The sequence below is a fragment of the Coturnix japonica genome, chromosome 6, assembly GCF_001577835.2.
Source record: "Coturnix japonica isolate 7356 chromosome 6, Coturnix japonica 2.1, whole genome shotgun sequence".
In the NCBI taxonomy this organism is placed as follows: Eukaryota; Metazoa; Chordata; class Aves; order Galliformes; family Phasianidae; genus Coturnix; species Coturnix japonica.
The window spans coordinates 26,740,357-26,763,407 of record NC_029521.1 but is presented as its reverse complement, the minus strand read 5'-3'; the positions used below and the strand labels follow the sequence as shown (position 1 = coordinate 26,763,407).

The window sequence follows — 23,051 nt, the reverse complement described above, 5'->3', positions numbered from 1 at the left end:
CTGACTGATGTGTTATTCTAATACACTCCTGGGAGGAAACAATTATTAAGCAGACAGAAGCAGATGAGGACTGTCCCCTTAAAGTGCTGAAGCTGAGGGAGAAAAGCACTTCTTTTCTCAGTTTAAACAAGACAATCAACAGAAGATGATAAAACTGCTTGCACTTGGAGCAGCAGTGCATTTTCCACCCAAGCAGCTGCCTCATTTCCAACCCCAGCATTGCACAACCAAGAGCTACAGCTTGTGACTACTCAGGAATAAATGCACATAAATTAAAGGCCAGGCTGGTCAGGATTTTTGTTTTTAATAGGCATAAGCATGCTGTGAGTCCAGTTCTTTAAGTGCAAAATCATCGCTCATTTGTGTCACACAAATGTTAGGATACAGGATCTAAAACTGAAACCTTCCTGCCTTTAAAAGAAAGCAGAAAAAAGCATCAACATTTACTTTGTGTCTGAGCTTCTTGGCTTTTTGTGGTTGTCTCTAACCCCAAAACCACCTTAATGAGGACATCTCCAGGGCTTTCTGTTAAAAAGAAACTGAATTTCTCTGCAGTTACAATGTGGCATTACAGTATCTGACAAAAGTTCAGGTTTTTCTCAGCAGACTTCAATGCAGATCCTGAGAATTTTCAGCCTAATTTTGCAGTTGTGCTGTTCTAACTGTTACAGAAACCCTGGAATAGAAAGAGCAGTAATGAAGAACGATTAAAAGGAGAAGAATAAACAAAACCAAACCCATCACACCACCTTAATGGCCTAATGGGGAAAAAGCTGCAGAGCACTTAGAGGTAAATGAAGGCAACTTGTTCTCAGATAAAACAAAAGACACCGCTCTCCTGTGTAGGGAATTCAAACCACAGAGTAAGTATTTAAAGTACAATTTTATACCCCTGAAAATAGGGGATTATCCTGAAGCACTTCCATTTACTGACTATAATGGGCAGCCACTTTAAAATGTAGATGCCACATTCCTTACCCACACTAAAACAGATCTTAATGTAGTATGATACATAGCAAAAGGCCAACCCTTTTCCAAACCAATATTGCTTGCACATAGTTAGTGATGACCTCTAACAATTGCAGAATAGCAAACATCCAATTATTTAACAACATAAATATTGATTACTAAAGTTTTAATCATAAGTATAAAATCTCTAGGTAAAACCACATGCTACAGCCCATCTGTACAAAGGCTAGGGAAAAAAAAGTTAGTTTTTTGTTATTTCAAAGTGCTACTGCAGAGTTTACTTATTTTTGTGGACATTTGTGGAGGAAGACAATGTTGCTTGGCTCAGAGCATTCCCCCTACGCAGAATCTCAATTCTTCTCAGAACCCTACAAAGCAGTTTGTTTCAGGCTGCTCCGTGGAAAAACAACAAACAAAAGTTGTGGGTAAGAGCTATGCAACCAAGCAAGTAGGTATAGGTATATCTTCATCTTCTATAAACTGTGTTCTAATTTTCACCATTATTTCAAAAGCTTCCATCTACTTTTAGCCCACACCGAGCACCATCAGGCAGTACCTGTGATGCAGCTCAGGTGTTTGAGATTGGTGCTCCAACTGGTTGGGGCTGTTTGACCATTTCATGCCCATTTGACTTTAATTAATGGGATTTTCTGACAAATGGATCAGGAAGTAACAGCCAGATACCTTCCCAGCTGAGAGCCCCAACAGCTTCTTAAACTACTTCAGCTGTAAAGCAGCACTTGTCTGTGGCCTCCTAGGAAACCCCAGTAAGTAATAATAATCCTGTCCTCTTTTCCCTCCACCAGAGGCATGAGATGGAGTGAAAGGGGGGAAAACTTGTAAGGCAAGAGTCCAAAAGAGGTGCTTGACTCCCATGTGAGCTTTAAAACACCCCTTCTTTTATATAATAAGGCTACCACATCAGATTTTCCCAAACATCCTTTTTCTATATTTAGACACTTTCAAGTAGAAAGAAGAGAACTTGTCCATTTATTTGGGATTTCCAGGTATCAGGTAGTCCAGAGCAAGAGCAGTGTCTGACAACCTGACATACCTGGAAAGCCCTGAATGAGCACTCAGAACAACTCCATGTTCAGCACATCCCTGTGCAGAGACTGGCACATCCAAAATGCACCAGTTTTACAGCATATGCTGCACCCTGTGTTCCAGACACAAGTCAGAGCTGTCTGTCATTGGGGACATGCAAGACAAATGGCTGCTACAACAACACCTGGCACAGCCTGGATGCATGAGCCCACACTACGTGTATATACACCCAGGTGGTAACATGAAATGCAAGAACCATATGTACAAAGTTATAGTTGGGGAAAGATGACACCAGGAACGTTATCAAATATACCTCTGTATGTTCCAGGTCAAGCTCCAATATTCTGTATTACATCAAGGTAAATATGGCATTTACTCTTACACTTTTAATTTTTCCATACAAAAATCAGGTATTCCTGTTCATATGTCCAAGACAGCTTTTGGAGTTGGTCCATTGTACTGAAGTGCACCAGAATCAGATTTTAAGCATTTGTTCAGCAGCTGCTAAATGAAAAAGAAAATTCTCCGTAGCTGGTGGAAATCGCTTTTGTTTCAGAGCTTCAGAGTTCAGGGTGGGTTTTTCATTGCCATCAGAAACTTCAGTAAGTGAGGCTAAAGTAGACAAGATTTCTTTTGTCTTCAGAGAAATATCCTTAAACAGAAAAAATAAAAAAATCAAGTGACCATAAGTAAGGGATCAGGTATTATACGTTGTTAATGATTATTATAAAAAAATCATAAGGAATAAAGAAAAAATGAGACAAATAGATGACTTTCATAATAAAGGTCCCATTTATTCCATTGCAAATTTGCAGCAGCTCTTCTCTGGTGTAATACTGATGAAAGGAGCAGCTGATGGAACACAGCCACTCCACAGATTCCCCTCCCCGGCCAAACTGAGCTCTTTTGACTAAGCTGCCCAGTTCTGAAATGGGCAGTAATCCATTAAATAGAGGAGGAAGCAAAAACAAAAACAAACAAACCCTTAAATAAATAGATGATGCTTTTATAGCTGAGAAACCATACAACAGTAGAAATCATTCAGAGGTATTGATAGTACAACTGATAATGTATTGAGCAAAATACACACTCTGAAGGATAACACTGCAAGGTTAACTTTACTGGAAGCCTTAGACTCAATAACATTTCTCAAGTTTCTTCAGCAACATGGTTACCGAAAAGACAACTGAAATCAAACAGGTTATCCTTAAAACTCTATGGAGAATAAAAATGCTTTTTTGTAAGAAAGTAAAGGATACAAGACAAGACTCTACATGAGCCCAATTCCCAGTAAACATCTTCCTGCTGCTTCCCCCACCCCTGTCAGATTTTAACTGATAGAAGCAATTTAAGTGAATTTCTTAAAAAAAATAATAAAAATATTAACCTTGATGACTTGGCTGTCTGATTTATCTGGATCTTCTGCAGACTGAACAATTAGCTGCCCAATTTCTTTGTGAAGTTTTCCCATTGTCATTGCCTCTAAACAAGAAAAAGAACACATTAATGTAAAAAAGACAATTCCTGGACTATCTAGAAACAGCAAAGCAAAACAAGGAGTCCTCTTCATCCCTGCCGTATGAAATCTGTCTGTAAAGGCAGTAACATGAAATGGCGCAGCCATGCTGCCACATCCTAACTGTCCACCCCTAAGGCAGCCCTAAGCAGATACCAAGGAATAGCAAGACAACCAGCACATATAGGCTTTCCTTTCAAATAGTTTCCAATCTCCAAGTATTTCAGGCAGTGTTTTTCTAAAGATTCATGTGATATCTCTGCATTCAGTAATCCTCAGCTAAACGTCTCTCCTATGCAATTACTAAACATAAGTGTTTTCAAATCTCAGTTATACATTTGTTGGACATGAAAGCAAGTCTTTCCAAATTCCAAATTTCTCCAGTATTCCAAGGCCTCCAGAAAACAGAGAGACAGGATTTTCCCTATTACATTTTCAGAATCAGAGTGGCACAAGTATCAAGACTGTTGAGGTTCAGTAATTACTATCAGCGCCAAGATAAACAGACCTCAGATCCAAAACATTAAGAGCAACCAACCTTTTACTACAGGAGAAATGGTGATCTCACTGTCTGCCAAATTCACATACACATCGTAGAGGTCTGGTCTACTGCTCACTTCAGAATCTGTAAATCCAGCAATGTAACCTGGAGAGCAGAGTTTTGTTAACATTATCATTTTAGCCTTGCTTAATAATTAAAAACAACTCCAAGACACAGTGGAAACTCCTAGTACTGCATGTAATACAGAAATGTTATCAATATGAAACATTAAACTCCCACTTTACTACTTATTTTTTTATTTGCAAGTGAAAAACCCACCAACTTCCTTAAAAGAATATCCACTTGAGCCCCTTTTCACTGAGTCACTATTAGATTATAACTGAGGAGTGAAAACAGAAGGATTTCTTGTTCACTGCACGCCAGCTGAGCAAGCTTGGAACAACTTTTCTCTATGAAAGGCAGTCAGCTGAAACAAGCACTTGTAGTAATGCAGAAGAAATACTGAAGGTGAGTGGTTTTCTTGTTCATTATGCTGCATAGAGAAGCCTTGTATCTGCCACAGTCCATGTCATGCTAACCTTTGCATAAGCAAAGGGCCCCTTCCTGCAGAATAAAAACCTGGAGATTCAGACTTAGGAACTGAAAAGAAGAAAACCCTAAAAATGAAGTTATCAACTGTACGTATAAGTCTGAAAACAAATAGCTTATCTAAAGGGAATTGCTTCTGTGCAACAGTGGGGCTTTTTAATTCCTCTGATCAGAACGTCAGAATATCCTCAAAGCTTCTTTTCACCTGCATTAGGAATAGGCTGATGGCGATACATCCAGAAACATTAGCATTAGCAGTAAAATATCCACTTTTACCCCAGAGAGCACTGGTGCAAGATATTGCAGCAACAAAGAATGAAATCAGGTTTTGTTTGTGATTGATTAATAACTTGTTACTACCTGTGCAGGCTTTTAAGGCTTCCAGTTCCTCTTCATTTAGATGTACATATGAATGAAGAATTGACCAGTCCTGCCGGTGCCACACTAAAGCAGGCAAAGTCCTATGGAAATGAGATCAGTAGTTGACACACAGTAGACTTCTACCTGCACTAAAGTTTCACAACACGAAATGCACCTCAGAAGGAAGAACTAACGTGACCAGATCTTATTCAGTACATGTATACACTAACTACACAGGCTTCTGCTGTCAGTGCAAGCAGAACTTATCATTCATTACACAATTAAATTTCATTGTCTTAACTAAGCACAAAGGCTAAAGCCCTGTGAGGGACTTAAGGGGATTTCAATAAATATTTTTAATCGTATACTGATTTTTCTCCCCAAATTCAGGCGCTCTCAATGAAAATTCAAGATTTGTTTGACTCCTAGGAATAGGTGGGAGGGACTGACAAAGTCATACTGCACCTGGTAAATTCCTGGATGGCTTCTATTCTAGGATGGTACACCACGATTCTCTTCTTTAACATCAGAGCTGTGTATAAGATAACCGTTTCCATTCCAAACTGAGATACTATATCTAAAAGAGAATGAGAAAATATATTATAGAAAATATACATATGCTGATGATTTCATTTGTTTAAAGAAGCTGAAGAATGACAATACAGATAACATTAAACACTATTTACTTGAAAAGCACATTAATTGGATTGTAATTTACATTGGACAAAAGAAATCAGAGTTCTGGTGTTAGTTAACCTTTAATGGAACCAGCAAGATAAGCCTTCCGAGCATCAAAGTCTTTGCTGAGGAAGGATCCATTTTCTTCACTTTGGCAGATCCCCTTTGTAAGAACTGCAATGTAACTCTCCATCATTTTCACAGGAGTTCCATACTTCAAGTAGATTCTGTGTGGACAGAAAGAAGCTGGGTGTTTGACTGTAACCGGTACCAGCAGCCACAGGAATAAAATGACAGTATAACAAAGAGAATCTATTTGGCAAGAATTCTTATTTTGGTCAGTTGGTTGAGGTTCTAGAAAAAAATTTAGGCCTGAAGGTTCTAACACCTACTGCATGAGCTCAAGATAAGCTCAAATCAAGCACAAATCCAGAGTTTATATAATCTGTTTCAGTTTGTAGTACTGAATTTCCAGCAGATTGCAAGACTGAATGTTAACACTTAATCTTTTGCCTTGGTAAGATCAAAACACATATGTAGCATCAGTAAAGACAACTTTTATACAGACCTACAGAGTATCCGAGTGAAAGCTGCATATTTCTCTGGGTTGAAGTCTTTGGCTGTCAGAACAATGGAGAAGTGGGTCACCTGGGCAAGGCACACACATAGAAAAAAACAGAGCTTATTTAACAACCCCATAAGAACAGTGATTGTTACATACTGACCACTTTGCAGTATTCAGACAAGATACTTTAATACAAAGGAACCAAGTTACTAACTGCAGAGAAGGCTGAGCTAATGGATTTCTGACCATCATGTGTGATCTAATAAATACATTATCACTCAATACATGTTGCTTTCTTTTAAATAGCATCTCCTACCGTCTTTGAGACAGAACCAGGTACATTTTTATACTGTTAACCTTCATAGCTGATAGGAACTTGGAGTGAGGAAAGGCAAGTAACGTTCTGCTGTAACCTTCTGTGCGTGTTCAAAGTTATTACATTGTACTGCCACTTCGCAATGTAGGATGAAATACAAAAAGGGAAGAAACGTATCAGACAACTTAATGATCTTGATAACAGGCAGATAAAGGAGCGAATTCGGCCTGCTGGTCTTTAATGAAGTGGGAAGGAAAGTAACTTAATGTTACTCTAGGTCCCTAAGAACAAGATTTTGGACAATTAGAAAGACTGTCTGCAAAACTTTCTTTCGATTAAACAAAAACCGTTGAACTTGAGGTGCAATAACTAGAAATAACAGCATTTATTTTCACACGTATCACTCAGCTTGCAGTCCATGCAAGCCTTTCCCAGGAGCAGTCAATAAGACAGCAGGGTAGGATCTGCATGTGTGCACATACAAAACCTCACGGCACATACATACATATGTATATATACACATGTATACACGGCTGTATACAGTCAGACAGCAGAGGAAGCTCTACACAAGTCTTCCTCACGCTGTGCTGAGGATCCCACAGGCCCAGCCCTACCTTTTTCAAGGCTGGGGAGTCTTGAACTTCCACGGTGGTGATGTAGAACCACGTCCTCTTGTACTGGCCGAACACGAAGGTATGGAGCAGTTTACTCTCATCCGTAAGGCAGCATTTCCGCAGCAGCAGAGCCCTCAGCTCGGCCGTCACAGACGGGTAACACCAAACCCACAGAGCATCTCCATTAGTGTCCTTTTCTACAGCGGAAAGACGGGCAAGGTGAGAACACCAAGAAGAGAGATAGCTGCTCAACCACAGCGGCTTTCCTGGATTAAAACCCCACCCCACACATCCATCTCATGCCATGCAGCATCACTCTGGCTGCAGGTCGCTCTGCGTTCCCCATGTCGGAGCTGGCCGCCCCCCATCCTGCCGTTCCTTACCGATCAGCCCCACGCCCAGCAGTAGCTGCGCTTCCAGCCCTGCCATCTTCCGGCCCCTCGCCCCGCTCCTCCCGCCTTCCGCCCGCTCCGCCCCGCCCCGTCGTGCCGCCATTTGCTGCCTGGGCCGCTCGAGCTGCCCATTCCATCCCTCCGCTTCCTTCCTCATCTCTTGTTCCATTTCCCTCGTCTCTCTAAGACAACTGACGTGACCCGTGGCGCATCATGGCTGACAGCCGCTGTCCCCAAAGAGCCCCGTGATGGCAGCAGCTCACTGAGCGCTTCCTCGGTGATTCATGCTCGTTTGAGAACAAAACCATCGTGTTTTACAGCTCCCTTCAAAAACATGCCCGACCCAAAACTGCCTGCAGGGCTACGGGGAACTTTGGAGACGTGTAACATGAGTTTAACACGAGTTTTCTACACTCATGGCTGGACGTAGCTCAGAACACAGAGGAGACATCTGCTCACAGCCGACAGTCCTCCCCATCCATGGAGGTGTTGAAGACCAGGTTGGACGGGGCCCTGGGCAACCTGATCTAGTAAAGGTGTATGTTTGGTGGCCCTGCTATGCAGGGGGGTTGGAACTACATGATCCTTGAGGTCCCTTCCAACCCGGGTCATTCTGTCATTCTGTGACAGCACTAATCCCATTGCTCTCCATCCCATTGCTCTCCATCCCACTGCTCTCCATCCCACTGCTCTCCATCCCATTGCTCTCCATCCCATCTCCGCCCCTCACCCCCATTCCCTCAGTCCCCACCCTCCCTCATTGACATCCTCTTCCTGCGACGTCACTGCTCTCCGTTGTGTCCCTCCCTTTCCGGCCTCGCGGCTGCCGCCTGAGCTCGGAGCGTGCTGCCGCCGCCGCCGCCCTGCGAGGAGAGCCGAGGCCGCCGCCATCATGCCGGTGTACTTCCAGCGGCCCGAGAACGCCCTGAAGCGGGCGAACGGTCAGTGCGGGCCGCCGCCCACATCCACCGCGGCTTCGCCCTCGCGGCCCTGAACGCGCCGCCGCTCACTCCAGGCCTCAGACCTCGGGCCCTCCGCCGGTGCGAGGCCTCGGCCTGCACCGCCCGGCGCCGAGCAGAGGCCGCCCGGGAGCGTTGAGGCGCCGCTGGGCCGCGAGGAGCGGGGCCCGGCCTGCAGCCGCATGGCGCCGGGCGGAGAGAGGAGAGGAGAGGGCCCGGCTCCGCCTACAGGCGCCGGCGGGGCCCCCGCGGGTGGAGGCGCAGGGCAGGCCCCGCGCTGAGGAGGGCGGCGTTGCGGTGGGGCCAGCGGGAGGCGACGGGTCGGGCTGCGGCCCCGCTCTGTGCACAGCACACAGCCCCGGCATCATCCTCTGCTGGGGAATCAGAAGCCGGGCTGGGCATCAGCTGGCTTCTTTCAGGCTAAATATATGGCTTTGGCACTTTTGTTAATAGCGTCCTATTTTAAGCACCTAGCAAGATGATTTGTACCATTCATTGCGCACTCAGACATCCAGAAATTACAGCTGATGTACGGGTCTGGAAATGACAGCTGAATGGAGGGGGGGTGGTCTGGATTGCATGTGATTCAGTGACTTTATATCTTGAGATCCAAGGAATGTGGAATAAATACTGAATCTCCTTGAGGTTTCTAATCCAAAATTCATTCTATAATGATTTTGATAAATGTAAAGTATACAAAAAGAATATCAGATCCACTGTTTCCTAAGGCAGAGCTGAATTTTAGCGGTTTTCTTACTGGGAAAGATGTACGCTAGCACGCTGCCTTTCATTCAGAATCCATGGGCAGATGAAGTTCTTAGATCAGCTGACCATTTCTTTCTGCTTTCCTGCTATTGAAGGGCAGTGTTATATACATATCTCTCATATTGCTGTAAGCCAGAGTCCTAACGAATTGAAGGAATGGGGTATAAGGACTGGAAATGAAGGAAGTGTTTTGTAGACAAACATTGACAATCCCGAGCCTTTGTAGTCTGAAGGGGAAGCACAACAAGTCTTTTGTAACTACGTCCAAGTAAAATAAAGGGAGAGAAGTCATATAAGGTATATTTTTCAATCACAAGAAACAGTTCTATGTTGAACTGATGTTTCAAATTGGAACACTCGGTACCATTTCCAGTTTTATTATTTTATCCATAAAGCTGAAGTGACCATGTGCTTTATGCCTCGGCTTCCCCATGACCTCACTGTACGTTTAAGTAGGAAGTGCTTGAGAGGTTACAGATACGTGGATGTGGAGGGAAGGCTCTTTTGTTACAAAGGAGATCAAAGCCATCCCTTGGCTGTTAATATCTGGTACTGCAGTGTAGTCAGAGATGTAACTCAGCTTGGAGTTGTGTTATTGGTTGTGTTGAGCCTGCGCTCTGCTGGAGGTGCTGGATAATGAAGGTCGTCTTTTCAGCTTCTTGAATAATTGACTTATTTCAGTTGGAAACCTCAGCTTAATGCTGGCTTTTGGGCTGACATTGATGTAGTTGTAAAGGTGGTTCCTGTCTGCTTAGAGCTTCAGTTGCTGTTTTAGATACCTTTTAGCATTTTTAGTGCTATAATGTAAAAACCAGAAATAATACCAGTCCCACTGCTATCCTGGGCTGGTGCTTTTACATCTGGTCTGTCATAATTGTTTCCATAACTTACTATTTCTGCCATAAGACACAGAGGCATGGTCTGCATTTGACTTTTCAGCTTCCCTTTGTGTGTGCTTTTACTACAGCATATGTTAAATTAGCCTTAATTATTTGATGCTTTGGCAAGAACTCTGCTTGGCCAGGGTTAATTAAAAGTCTCAAAACAATACGAATTCACTTTATGCTTTGTCCAGTTAGTTATCCACCACTGAGAGCTGTGGTGCTTGAGATGGCCGGGTGCTGCTGCAAGATTAAACTTGCCTTTCAGGTTCATTTTCATAAATAGAAAATAATGAAGCTGAGCAGTAAGTGCCTAAAAGCAGCACTGAGGTAGAATAGCACTATAAATTATAGGAGGGAGGGTGGCTTTTCTGGAATTCCCTCAGTGAGTTTAAGTCACTGTCACATTTTAACCTTATTTGTCTTTAAGAGCAGACCCTATCTTTTTCCTCTAGAGGACCTTGGCCATAGTATGCAAACCTGTTATTTACATAAGCTGGGCCCCAAGTGCACGGCATTGTGGTCCTTAGATTAAAATGTCACCGCTGTTTTTGAAATACAATTTTTACTCATATTTTATTTCAGTTCTGACATTCTAGACCTTGGGACACTGGTTGCAATAGTCAATTTCTTGTGTGTGTGTGTGTGTGAGGTATGATGATTGCCCAAAATGTTCCTTCCACTCTTTGAAGCTCATGTCTGTTTGCTCAGGTACCTTGAGCAGGTTCCTATTTTTATTCATTCTGTCGTTATTTCTTTAGCAGTGAAGTCATTTCCAAAATACTTTAATGGAAAGTGCTAATTCCATCCTCCTTCCATTAGAATAAACCTTTCCTTTTAGTTGTACTCAGCATTATTTCCTTTGCCATTTTTCCCCCTTCCACTTTTCTCCCCCCCATTCTCTCTTTAATCCCATTTGCTTCCCAACCTCAGCATTCTTTTGTCTTGCTTTTCTGTGGCTAAGAATGCCTTTAGTGTAGGGCCTGTGCTTATGTTGGTAGGTGGTTGTTCCGCTTCAGTATTTGCTTGTGGGTGGTTTGCTTTATTTTGTACTGAGAAGGACATGTGGATGTATCATAAAATCACAGGCTGACTTGGTTTGGAAGTGATCTCAAAGCCCACCCATTGCCAACCCCTTGCTGTGTGCAGGGGCACCTCCAACCTGCTCAGGCTGCCCAGTACCCCGTCCAGTCTGGCCTTGGGCACCTCTGGAAATGGGGCATCCACACTCCTTTAAAAGAGAAAGGCAACTTTTCAGAGTAACTTCTTTTAATTCTTTGGTTTGAGGAGAGGGTTTTTTTGGTTGTTGTTTTTGTTTTTATTTAAGTCAGATTCATTGAACAGTTTGCATCTTGTTGAATGATGCTGTTAGGCTCTGTACTACACTTATGAAGTGACTGGCCATGCCTTGATGAATGGAGAGACTCCTCTGCTATCTTGAAATGTGTATGCTAATAGCGAGGCCTTTGTTTGCTAGGTGTAGAGCTGCCACCACAGTTACATCTGCCAACGTTTTTGGTATGGCAGCATAAATCAGACCATCAATGGAATTTGATCAGAGCCGATTAAATTCTAAAAGCTTACAGTACCAATTCATAAAAACATACATCTTCAGGCTTGCAATTCTTCTACTAATTACATTTTCCTTTCAGAATTCCTTGAGGTTGGCAAAAAGCAGCCTGCCCTCGATGTTCTCTATGATGTTATGAAAAGTAAGAAACACCGAACATGGCAGAAAATCCACGAGCCGATTATGCTGAAGTACCTGGAACTCTGTGTGGATCTCCGCAAGAGTCATCTGGCGAAAGAAGGGTTGTACCAGTACAAGAATATTTGCCAGCAGGTATGGCTTCTGAATCTATTATTTGCATAGCATCTGTCAGCTGATGTGATCTAAAAGCAATATCAGTCTTGAATTAGAATTCACCTCTGTTTTAGATGTTTCTGCTTTTGTAGCATTTACTTTTTAGATATTTGCTGCCTGTCTCTGGGAGAAACATCTTCACGTTCTGCCTTTGATACAGGTGAACATCAAATCTTTAGAGGATGTTGTCCGGGCCTATTTAAAGTTAGCTGAAGAAAAAACAGAAGCAGCTAAGGAAGAATCCCAGCAGATGGTATTGGACATAGAAGACTTAGATAATATTCAAACTCCAGAAAGGTAGGAGGCCTGCCTTTACAGTATAAGCCTTGATAGGAAAGTGTCCTTACTTTCATGCTTGTTAAGAATGAAGTAAAGAGTAAAAATGGAAGCTGACAGAGGGACTAAAGAAGACAACTCACCATGATTCCAAGTCAGAAGTATCTGTAAAGGAAACGCAGACTGGATGTTGTACTTAAAAGGATACATAATGGGTGCTATATTGATGGATTACATAGAAGATGTCTGGTGACACAACTGTAAATTACCATGGATATGAAAGATATAAAGGAAGAGATTGTATTTGTAATTTCAATTTTATGAGCTGATGGATGATTCTGAGGGTGAGCCATAGAAATATCTGGTCGCTGGAGATAGAAAGAAGGGACTAGCTAAAGGAGAAGACATAGAGCTGAAGAGCAGTAAGGTGTTCTGCTGATTGAACAGTGGGAAATTACAGGGTACTTCGAATAACAAGGTGCACTTATGTGCAATGAGATACTTTTGTGAGTATCTTTGACAGTGTGTTGGTAGGTAAATTCTGAGTAAAAGCACAACGTGTCTGGGTTGGAAAGGTATGCTTTACTGACATCCAGTTTGCTGACAAAATTGAAAACAGTGAAAGGTAAACTGAATTGAGGCTACAAATAATAGGTAGAGAAAGGATATTTTGAACTTGTTTGTTTCTGTAGGTGACATGATAGCAGTCTTCTCTGGAGAAAATAGAAATTGTAAGGCACACATTTCTACTGTGTCATATGTCAACAAGAAGTAAGCTCTCTCTGGCAGCATTGCTGCTTGCTAAAAAGAACGTCTCAGCAAGCGGAAAAGTATCTGAGCAGCCCGTGATATTTGAGGCTGACAGAAGGACAAGTGCAGTGCTGCCTCATAAAGCAGGGGAGGTGAAAATCCTGGAATTAGTTTCCTTTTGCTTACTTGTGTGAAGGATGCCACCTCCAGAAGCCTTTTACTCATAGAGCTTGTATGTGTCTCTCAAAATACAAAACAGAACATCAAGAAAGGGTATTCTGTCCTTTAAAGGAGGAGTCTGAGAGACTAGTTTGTAATTAAGCAGCAGTTAATGGTCAGTGGCAAGTAGCTGTTTGGATTCTTATTGTCTGATCATAGATCTTGATAAAAAATACGTGGGAACTGTGAGGAATAAAACCTTTTGTCTTTTTCCTTTTATTATCCTCTCTTCCATTCCCTTTGCCCCACAATTGTAGTGTTCTTCTGAGTGCTGTAAGTGGAGAAGACACACAGGATCGTACTGACCGCCTGCTTTTGACACCATGGGTTAAATTTCTGTGGGAATCCTATAGGCAGTGTTTGGATCTTCTCCGTAATAATTCTAGAGTGGAACGCCTGTACCATGATATCGCACAGCAAGGTAGGTTGGGGAAGTGGAAACTAACAAGACTGAACACTCCTGTGTTACATGGTGTAAAACTAGAAAATGAGAGGTTATTCCTCTCTTTCTTTTGCATCAGAGTTGAAAACGTTGCCTTCTTGAGCTTACATATGCATATGCTCCTCTTAAAATTATAGAGCTTGTTAAATGTGGATGTTTCTGGACACTAATCTTTGCTTGTATAAGAATACACAAGGAAAAGTTTATTTGGACATACTGAGTATTACTGGTGCTGTGTCTTTTTCTAACTTAAAAGATTAGTTACATCTTCACTTTTTTTTTATCCAGAATGATGAATGTCTTCCATTAATGTAAGATACTACATGTAAGGCTATTGTAAAAATATGATATGCTATCAGTTTTCATGCAGAAGTAACCTAGTAAAATGCTGTCCAGAACATGATAAGAAGCAGTTTAGTCTGATACTTCAGGATGTTATTCTGCAAGAAAGAATAATTTCCAAGAGTGGATAATTTTGTGTTAGTCTTATTTTCTTAGAAAGTGAAAAATGAGTGCAAAACATTCTATATGTAAATTGGGACTCTTATGCTTTAAGAAAGAGGCTACTGGGTTTTTAGCTGTGCATTCAGGCTCAGTTTTGACAAGAACTGGAGGATCAGAGACAATTTTTCCTGTTATCTCCAGCTTTTTGAAAGCTTCATTTAACTTTACCATTTCAGATGCCTTGAATTTTTTCCCATGTTTTACAGAGGCAGAGCTTTAATTCATGCCATTCACAGAGTTTATTTGCACTTGGTTCAAAATAAAAACTAGAATCTCTCCTTAAATTACAATGTTCTAGAGAGATTAGAATTATTCCTCTTGCACTTTGAGCTTGATTATGCAGAAGCATCTTAATTTTTTTTTGTGGTCAAACTTGCAGTGCTCTGCATTGGCTGTTTTGTGTGGCACACGATTATATTGTGTTCGATATGTCTGTGGACTGTAAATGAAGATTCTTTAAATGCATCACTGTATGTATTTGGAACCCATTTAGGACCACAACTAAATCACCATCAGCTGACATTCTTATTTCTGTTCTTCATTTGTGCAGCTTTTAAATTCTGCCTGCAGTACACGCGCAAGGCGGAGTTCCGTAAACTCTGCGATAACCTGAGAATGCATTTGGGGCAGATCCAGCGTCATCATAACCAAAGCACAGCAATCAACCTCAACAATCCTGACAGCCAGTCAATGCACCTGGAGACCAGGCTCGTGCAGCTTGACAGTGCTATTAGCATGGAGCTGTGGCAGGTATGCAGCCAGTTTCCTGTAATCACACTGTAGTCTTCTGCCTTTCCACATGTGTACTGAATGCTTTATCTGATGGTCCTGGAACTGCTGTTTCTGCATAGCATTTCAAACCAAGCTTACACTGGCAGTAGTTAATGCTGGTGAAATGGTTGGAGTTGCTTAGAGTTGTGAAAGTGAGAAGTAGACTGACATTTTCATCTCTTATGTGTTGCATTCTCGTGAGCTACATCACTGGGAAGTGGTTGGTAAATGTGGCTGGGGCCCCAGAACTTCCTGACTGAAGTCTGTTAGTGTCTGGCCAGTGAGGGCGCTTTCAAAGCCTGTCATTCAAAGCGGTGCTTTGCATTTGGAATCTTTGTAATGTTAAATTTCTTAAAGAGATGGAGCTGTTATATCTCTGAATTTGGAGTATGCTCTTTTATGCTGATTCCTTTTAGGTATGGAAGTAACTATACATAAGGTATTTCCAGGAGTATGTGTTTGTATATATATCTTTATATAGATTTCTTAATTTTAGGAAAGCTCTACCTATTTTAATGACAAACATGATTCTTATGAAAAAAGGTAAAAAGAGTAAATAATCAAATTGATAGAATGGTGAAAACAGGAGCATTGTTCAGTTTTTTCCCTTGATTTGTAGATTAAAAATTGGAATAAATAAATAACTCAAAATTAAATGGTCTTTATTTACCAGATTCTAGCAGATAGAGTTAGTGGATTTGTAGGATGTCCAAATAATTTCTTTACTGAGAAAAAATATTTAATTACATCTGACTGTCAAATTTGGAGATCATTGATGCCAGTGGGGTTAAATATACTGTAGTCTTATAGCCATCAGTGATTGTTTATTTCTTCCCTTGTCTTTGTGTGTGTGTGGGGGGGTGTTGGAGGTTGGGAAAAACTTCTAAAAGTATTGTATTTCTTTTTCAGGAAGCTTTCAAAGCAGTGGAGGATATTCACGGGCTTTTTGCGCTGTCTAAGAAACCACCCAAACCACAGCTGATGGCAAATTACTATCACAAAGTTTCCACTGTCTTCTGGAAATCAGGAAATGCTCTTTTTCATGCATCTACACTTCACCGACTTTATCACTTGTCGAGAGAAATGCGAAAGAATCTCACACAAGAGGAGATGCAGAGGTGGGGAGAGATATTTAATGTGATCTTACATTCTATTTTTAGCTTCAGATGTTCAAAAATAAACTAAATTGTACCTCAAAAGAAGGAGTTGGCAAGCATTGCCATGAGCAGCTTTGCTTAAAGTGGCCAGTTCTATCTGTTGCCCCAAAGGAAACCTAGAGAAAGGATATTGTACAAAGCTACAGTAAAGTAAGTAATGCGAACATCAGGATCACCTTATTTATGTTTCCTTCTTTGTTACTGACTGGGAATCTAAACTGAGAAGTATCTGATCTTTGCTTTCATTTTATGTTCTGTGTGTGATACTTTACTTCACAAGATTTCCTTACTGCCAGCATGAACTTCTCCTTGGTATATGCAAGTGTGAATGGCCAAACAATAATTAATTCTTTGCTGATAATATAATATCTGGCCGGGGTTTTGAGGCATGTGGAATGACTGGCTGCATAAGACTCTGAAGCTCATTTACAGACCTATATAGACAGTGGTAATAAATACTGTATGGATTCTTATATTCCTGCATATCTGGGTACTGAGGTCAAATTAAAATATTTAGTGTTACTTGTATTTAACATCAAAAGGTATATAAATGTTAAAAGTCATGGCAATCAGAATTACTTCTATGGATTCAGAGTAAAATAAGATAGAAAATGTGCTGCTTTCTGCTATTTTCAGATTGTTTATTTATTCTCTGTATGTGTGTGTATATATGTATATACCCACATGTACACACAATGAAAAGGTGTTATCAGAGTCTTTCCTCTGATTACTGAGGAGCATTACATGCTGTATCCTTACTGCACAGCTGTTGTCTTTTCTGTCATTACTGGTATTTTTTATAGTTTGACATTGGGAATACTACTCGTCCCTATTTATGGATTGGCGTGTATATCAAAATGAAATAGTGTTATCTGTCAGTTCATCCCTTGTGGTTGTGCTTTGTCAACAGGATGTCCACTCGAGTCCTTTTGGCCACACTCTCAATTCCTATTACTCCTGAGAGAACTGATATTGCTCGCCTCCTGGATATGGATGGCATCATTGTTGAAAAACAGCGACGTCTGGCAACTCTGTTGGGTTTGCAGGCCCCTCCTACACGTGGTAGTCTAATTAATGATATGGTATGTCATTGTGCTTGTATAAGGAGCTCTTAATCTCTCAAGTCCTCTTTTTGATCTGTTTTCATCCCAGAAGTGCTGCACTTAGTTAAGGGATGACAGTTTCAAAATTAAAACATCTTTATGATTAGTTGTGTTACTGATGGCATAGTGTTAACATTTCAGGTTCACACTCTGGGAGTGTAAAATGCTTACAGCATTATTATTTGTTAATATTGTATTTATGTTGAGATATTTTGGTTATTGTTCATTGTAGGTGAGGTTCAACGTAGTACAGTATGTTGTTCCAGAAGTAAAGGAACTCTACAATTGGCTTGAAGTTGACTTTCACCCACTCAAGTTATGTAGCCGTGTCAGTAAGGTAGGTTTTGTATTTTCTTCCAGATACTGGAAAAAGTGCATTCACATCTGTAGGGTGCTCTGCAAAGATGCTCTTTTGGGAATGTTTTGGAAGGTCTTGTGGATGGAAATGATGCTGAGTTTAACTTGGTTTAAAAATGAAGGAATGAGAAAATGCATGCCTGCCTGCAGGTGGACCATGGGAGGTGGAAAAAAATACCATAATCTGTTTTTATTATTAAAACGTCATGTGCTGGGACATAGAATTGTGTGAGATCTCTTTAACTGTGTTGATGCGAATTCTGCAGTGAAAGAAGCACGTCACAATCTTTTTCTTTGATAGTGGGAACAAAGATATTTGAAGTGCTAAAAAGAACTTGAAGGTAAATTAGCAGTGTGGTTAATGTTACCAGTGCTGTCAGTCACCTTCATACAGAAACTGTTAGCTATCATAAAAATGTTCTGACCAGAAGACTGACCTCAGTAAAACAAAGTATCTGGACAGAAGTGCTATTCTTTCATGAGATGTCAAACAAAAGTATTTCAGGGTCATGCTTAGTACTTTAATGTTGAAGATTTAAGGGTTGATGCAGGTAAAGTAACTTCAGAATTTTGATAGGTTCTGAACTGGGTGAAAGACCAAGCTGAAAAGGAACCTGAACTGCAGCTGTATGTTCCTCACTTGCAGAACAATACCATTCTTCGCCTTTTGCAGCAGGTATGAATAAGGAGAACGTGTGTTTGTTAGTGGATGCATGTTAGAAAATGCTTTGGAAGAGCACCAACCTGGAAGTTATGCTGAAGTAATTTTTTTTCTATTAACTAGAAGACCATTAAAATTTTGGAATACTTTTTCCAGTATATAACTCATATTTGCAAGTTTGTAAATCGTTTAGGTACAGTCAGATTAGTTGTACTTAATGGTGGTTGAATACAGTGGTGCAATTTTTGCCTGGATTTTTCTTGTGAGGAGTCTATGAAGTTTTATTTAAGGTAATTCATTGTGTCTTAAAATCTTATGGGATAACATTTGGATTTTGGGTTGTTTTTCTTTTTTCATAAATGTTTTATAAAACGCACATTTCATTGACCTGCTTTCCTTGCAAGTGATGAGCAGTGTTATTTCTGATGTGCTAAAGAAATATCTGAAGGCTAATTAGCAGCTTAGCTGTATGTAGTTATTGCTGCCAGTCTCCTTCATACAAAAAAGCCATTTAGTAATGACATTTATTCTTAGCTTACGTTTGGATTCTGTACAGAAATAAAATCCTGAAAGAGTTTGCAATCATATTAATATGCATACTTTAATTTATTGATGATTTAAGAGGTTAGCTGCTTTTATTTCTATCTCTTTTTAATGAGGAAAAATACCTAATGTTTGTTTTCATGTAAAGGTGGCCCAGATTTATCAAAGCATTGAATTTTCTCGCCTGGCTACACTGGTTCCTTTTGTTGATGCTTTCCAGCTGGAACGGAGCATTGTAGATGCAGCCAGACATTGTGACTTACAAGTAAGTGCTGTCAGAAGACACTGTGAAATGATGTATGAATTTGTGGGTATTACATTGGGTGAAAAGAAGCTGGTGGGCACTGAACACAAGGAAGGTAGTTGGTTCTGTTAGATGGAGAGAAACTGGAATGAAAATGCAAGTGGCAACATTAAAAACTGACAGTTCTTCTTGAAGATTGCCCTGTTGGTCAGGTTGTCTGTATTGAATGGATGACAACCTGTAATTAAATGTTTTAAATTGGTAAAGCGATGCCAGTAGTTTCTTGTTCAGATAGTCCATTTGGGTTTTATCTTAAGCAAATTCATTCCATATAACAGCACATCAGCAGACAGATGAATTGAAACTGTCTTGTTTCAAGAGATTCTTATTTCCTGTTTTACCACAGTGAAGAAAGAGAAAATCTTTGAAAGATCAGCATCTTACAGTGACTGTTTTTAAATAGAACATGGAAATAAAGCAAAATTCTATCCAGTGCTCTTTCTCTTCTTTTTAATTCTTACTTAGAGCTCTTGTTGACTTGCGTTGGCCTTGAACACAGCAACACAGAAATCATTTAAGAGCAATTAATAATACAATCCTCTCCCCCCTTTTTTTGTTTTGCAAAGGTTCGCCTTGACCATACTACTCGGACACTGAGTTTTGGCTCAGATTTGAACTATAGTACCAGAGAAGATGCTCCTCTGGGCCCTCAGCTACAAAGCATGCCTTCCGAGCAAATTAGAAATCAGTTGACTGCTATGTCCTCAGCTCTGGCCAAGGCTCTTGCAGTCATTAAGCCCCCTCACTTACTGGTAAGTAATCCTACATTTGACAAATCCTAACGTGATTGCACTCACGCAACCCTGTGTTACTTCTTGCTTGTCTGATAAACTTCTCTTTCCAGTGAGCTGCTTTCAGTATCATACTAGGAGTGCTCCTGTCCCTTTTCCTCAGAAACAGTGTATTGAGGTGCTGGTATACACGAATGAATGGTAATGATAAGACAGCTTATCCGACAGAGTATCCGTCTGTTACATTCTAACCTGTTCTAAAAGCTCTGCAGCTTTTGGTTTGGCAAAATGAATTCATTTGAGTTTGTGATATTGTACTTGAATATCACACCAAGAAGTTGCTGAGCTATTTGATGGTTAATGTGGCACTGCAGGGATCCGAGGAGACTGAGCTGGTGCTTTGGTGTATAACTGTGTATTTTGGTGCATCTTCAGATATGTCTTGCTCCGTTTTTCAGTGTTGCAATACTCTCTGATACAGCTTGTCAGTGATAATGAGCTCCATTTATATTCCTGTACTTTAAGTAGAAACTTTGTATTTTGTAGTAGCTTATATTTTAATTAATGCTTTCTGAAGTTAGATGTCTTTTTTTTCTTTTTCAGACTTATTTTTCTTATTCAAGTGTATTTGTGCTTGTGAAGAAGAACAGATTATTCCTAAAAGCACCCAGCTAGCCATTATAACAAAAATAATGTCAAGGTGTATGCAGAAGGCCTGCGTTTAAATGACTGATTTTGTGTATATCAACTTTAGGATATACCATATAGTAATTTAGCCATAGATGAGTCCACAGAGCTAAGACTTGTTTAAAATTTTGCATGCATTTTTGAAAATGCAAGAGCCTGCTTTCTTTATTCTTTCTGGCAAAAGTGTTGTGAAGAACCTGCAATGTGGCTTCCTAGTGGAATCTAAAAGCACGAACAAAAGATCCCACAACTGAAGAACTGACTTGTCTTTGTCTCTCTCTGGGACTGCTGGCTTCAAGGTCAGACTCACTGATGAGCTCACATTTCAGGTTCTCCAGAGCCCTGTAGGAGCAAGGTGTAAATCACACTGTGGGATTTCCAGCATGCTTTGATTGTGGCAAGTTTAAAACTTCACTTCTTTTAAGAGTGGTAATTTTTTTTGTGTGCTGTGTGTTCAAGGAAGAAAGATTTTTGTAGCCAATGTGTAGAGCTTTTCCATATTGACGAAAAAGACTGAGGGTGAGGTGTTCATGCTAAATGCTTTATCCAAATTGGAAATAAGTTACATTCCTAAAATAGCTGCAAAGCAATAGCAAAGTAGGACTGTACCATGATACTTAAAACTAGCTTACTTGTGTTAGCTTGGACGTACAGTAACTATTTAATAGTGCTTATTTCCATGTAAGTTTTCCCATAGGAAAGGATTTATTCAGATAAGTTGTTGGTTTAAAGGAAAAAATAGGCTTTCTTTGTACATTTCCTGATGGAAATGACGGGTAGTCTTCTACTTGATGTCAGTATAATTATCCGAATAAGACATAAATACTAGCAATTATATGTGTAAACTTTTAATACTGACCTTTGGGATTAGAGAAGCTGTGGAACAAATTAATATCTTTTTTTTTTTTCTTTGCTATCCACATAAAATCCTCTCCCTCTTTTAAGTGTTTAGAAAGATACAATTTATTTTCAACTTTATTACCAAACCTCAAGTTTTTCATTGTTGCATTTCTGGCACCCAGTCTGTTTTTAAGTGCAACAAAGTGCGGATGTTCCAATGTTTTTGTTTAATGCTCTGAAAGTGGCAGATTGCTAAAAATACCTCAGAGCTAGCTCACATTTCATTAGCAGCATGACTGAGTGCTTGCTGTGTGTCATTAGGCCGCAGTCCTTGGCTGCTTCCTGGAGTGATTAAAATGGGCAGCTCCCTCAGCTGGCACAGACGTACCTCTTCATGTGTAAAGTGTGCATCTCTACAAAGAGCCATATAAATACTCTGGAGGAGAGTTTATGGGAGGTGGCCAGGAGGATGCTTGAAGAACAGTCTACATGCACTTGAGTGCTGCTTATAATTTAATCAGAATGATTTGATTCAGAATTTTTTTTTTTCTAATCTCCTAAGACAGCACTTTGTGTCAATTTTGGTATTTAATCTCTTGTGCTTGAATGTTTATAAAAAGCCCTCAGTGTGAAAAACAAGGGAGCTTTGCTGAAATGCAATACATGTGGCACTGTCCTTGCTAATGTATGTAGAGAGAAATAAGATTGGTTTTCTAAATAAGACCCAAGTATAGACTCCTAATTATTACTAGTGTCTGTGTGCAGTATTTTTGGCTGTGCTGCAGAATATTGTTTGATATAAGCATCTTTCAGCTCCGTTTGCACACGGTTCTATTGAATTGACACTGCCTTGTATGCCATGTAGATAGTGTGATTAGATTTAGCATTACAGTTGTATTTCCATCCACCTGGCAAATTAGGGGAGTAAAACTAGTTCTGAGATTTCTTTGAGAAGCATTTGCTGTGCTTTCTGCCTTTTTGAAGAGATGCTACATACATCATTGTCTTATTCTTCATTTACATCCAGCAAGAGAAGGAAGAACAGCATCAGCTAGCAGTCACTGCCTTCTTAAAGAATTCGAGGAAGGAACATCAGCGTATTCTTGCACGCCGCCAAACTATAGAAGAAAGAAAAGAGCGCCTTGAAAGCCTGAACATTCAGCGTGAAAAAGAAGAACTGGAGCAGCGTGAAGCAGAGCTCCAGAAAGTCCGTAAGGCTGAGGAAGAGAGGCTGCGCCAGGAGGCAAAGGAAAGAGAAAAGGAACGTATCCTGCAGGAGCATGAACAAATCAAAAAGAAGACTGTTCGTGAGCGCCTGGAGCAGATTAAGAAGACTGAACTGGGAGCCAAAGCATTTAAAGATATTGATATTGAGGTAGAAAGCTTGTTATTGAAGCATTGAGGAATGTTTTGTGCTTTTAAATTTATACTGATATTTCTTTAATTTCTTAAATTACCTTAAAACCTTAAAAAACCTTAATTTCTTGTTCTTTTTTGTATTCTGACTGGTCTTATAAACAGTCTCTTAGAACGGAGACTGCCAGTTTGGAACTTAAATATTAATTTGCTCAACAGTTTAAAGAAACCTGAAGACTGAACTTGGATAGGATCTGTTTTACATGGAGTAAAATCCAGCTGTTATTTAAAGCCCATTGTTTCTCAGTATCCGATCTACAAAAGATATTCAGGT

General features: G+C 40.4%; 2 protein-coding genes and 2 non-coding genes across 5 annotated transcripts in view; 3 read left to right on the top strand and 1 right to left on the bottom strand.

The window, feature by feature from the left end:
• Nucleotides 1-285: 285 nt before the first annotated feature.
• DENND10 (DENN domain containing 10) lies at nt 286-8,406 on the bottom strand. Of its 2 annotated transcripts, none has more exons than XM_015867413.2 (9): nt 8,299-8,406; nt 7,156-7,352; nt 6,229-6,308; nt 5,739-5,887; nt 5,448-5,559; nt 4,983-5,083; nt 4,071-4,178; nt 3,404-3,498; nt 286-2,668 (listed from the first exon to the last, which is right to left on the bottom strand). In XM_015867413.2, exons 1-9 carry the CDS (start codon nt 8,312-8,314, stop codon nt 2,492-2,494), a joined length of 1,035 nt encoding a protein of 344 aa, XP_015722899.1. In that variant the 5' UTR covers nt 8,315-8,406; the 3' UTR covers nt 286-2,491. The 2 variants fall into 2 exon arrangements, with proteins under 2 accessions (XP_015722899.1, XP_015722898.1); XM_015867412.2 differs by lacking the exon at nt 8,299-8,406 and adding an exon at nt 7,539-8,030.
• The window catches only part of EIF3A (eukaryotic translation initiation factor 3 subunit A), a 26,485-nt gene continuing 11,812 nt past the window's right edge, over nt 8,379-23,051 (top strand). Inside the window, exons 1-12 of the mRNA XM_015867410.2 lie at nt 8,379-8,488; nt 11,805-11,995; nt 12,177-12,313; nt 13,519-13,682; nt 14,758-14,957; nt 15,888-16,096; nt 17,046-17,217; nt 17,471-17,575; nt 18,173-18,271; nt 18,948-19,064; nt 19,670-19,855; nt 22,389-22,736. Coding sequence (XP_015722896.1) covers nt 8,440-8,488; nt 11,805-11,995; nt 12,177-12,313; nt 13,519-13,682; nt 14,758-14,957; nt 15,888-16,096; nt 17,046-17,217; nt 17,471-17,575; nt 18,173-18,271; nt 18,948-19,064; nt 19,670-19,855; nt 22,389-22,736 — 1,977 coding nt within the window. The 5' untranslated portion in view covers nt 8,379-8,439. The remainder of the gene's footprint in view (nt 8,489-11,804; nt 11,996-12,176; nt 12,314-13,518; nt 13,683-14,757; nt 14,958-15,887; nt 16,097-17,045; nt 17,218-17,470; nt 17,576-18,172; nt 18,272-18,947; nt 19,065-19,669; nt 19,856-22,388; nt 22,737-23,051) is intronic.
• LOC116653643 lies at nt 17,868-17,991 on the top strand. Its single transcript, XR_004307845.1, has one exon. It is a non-coding gene; the product is annotated as a small nucleolar RNA SNORA19 (small nucleolar RNA).
• LOC116653642 lies at nt 18,628-18,760 on the top strand. Its single transcript, XR_004307844.1, has one exon. It is a non-coding gene; the product is annotated as a small nucleolar RNA SNORA19 (small nucleolar RNA).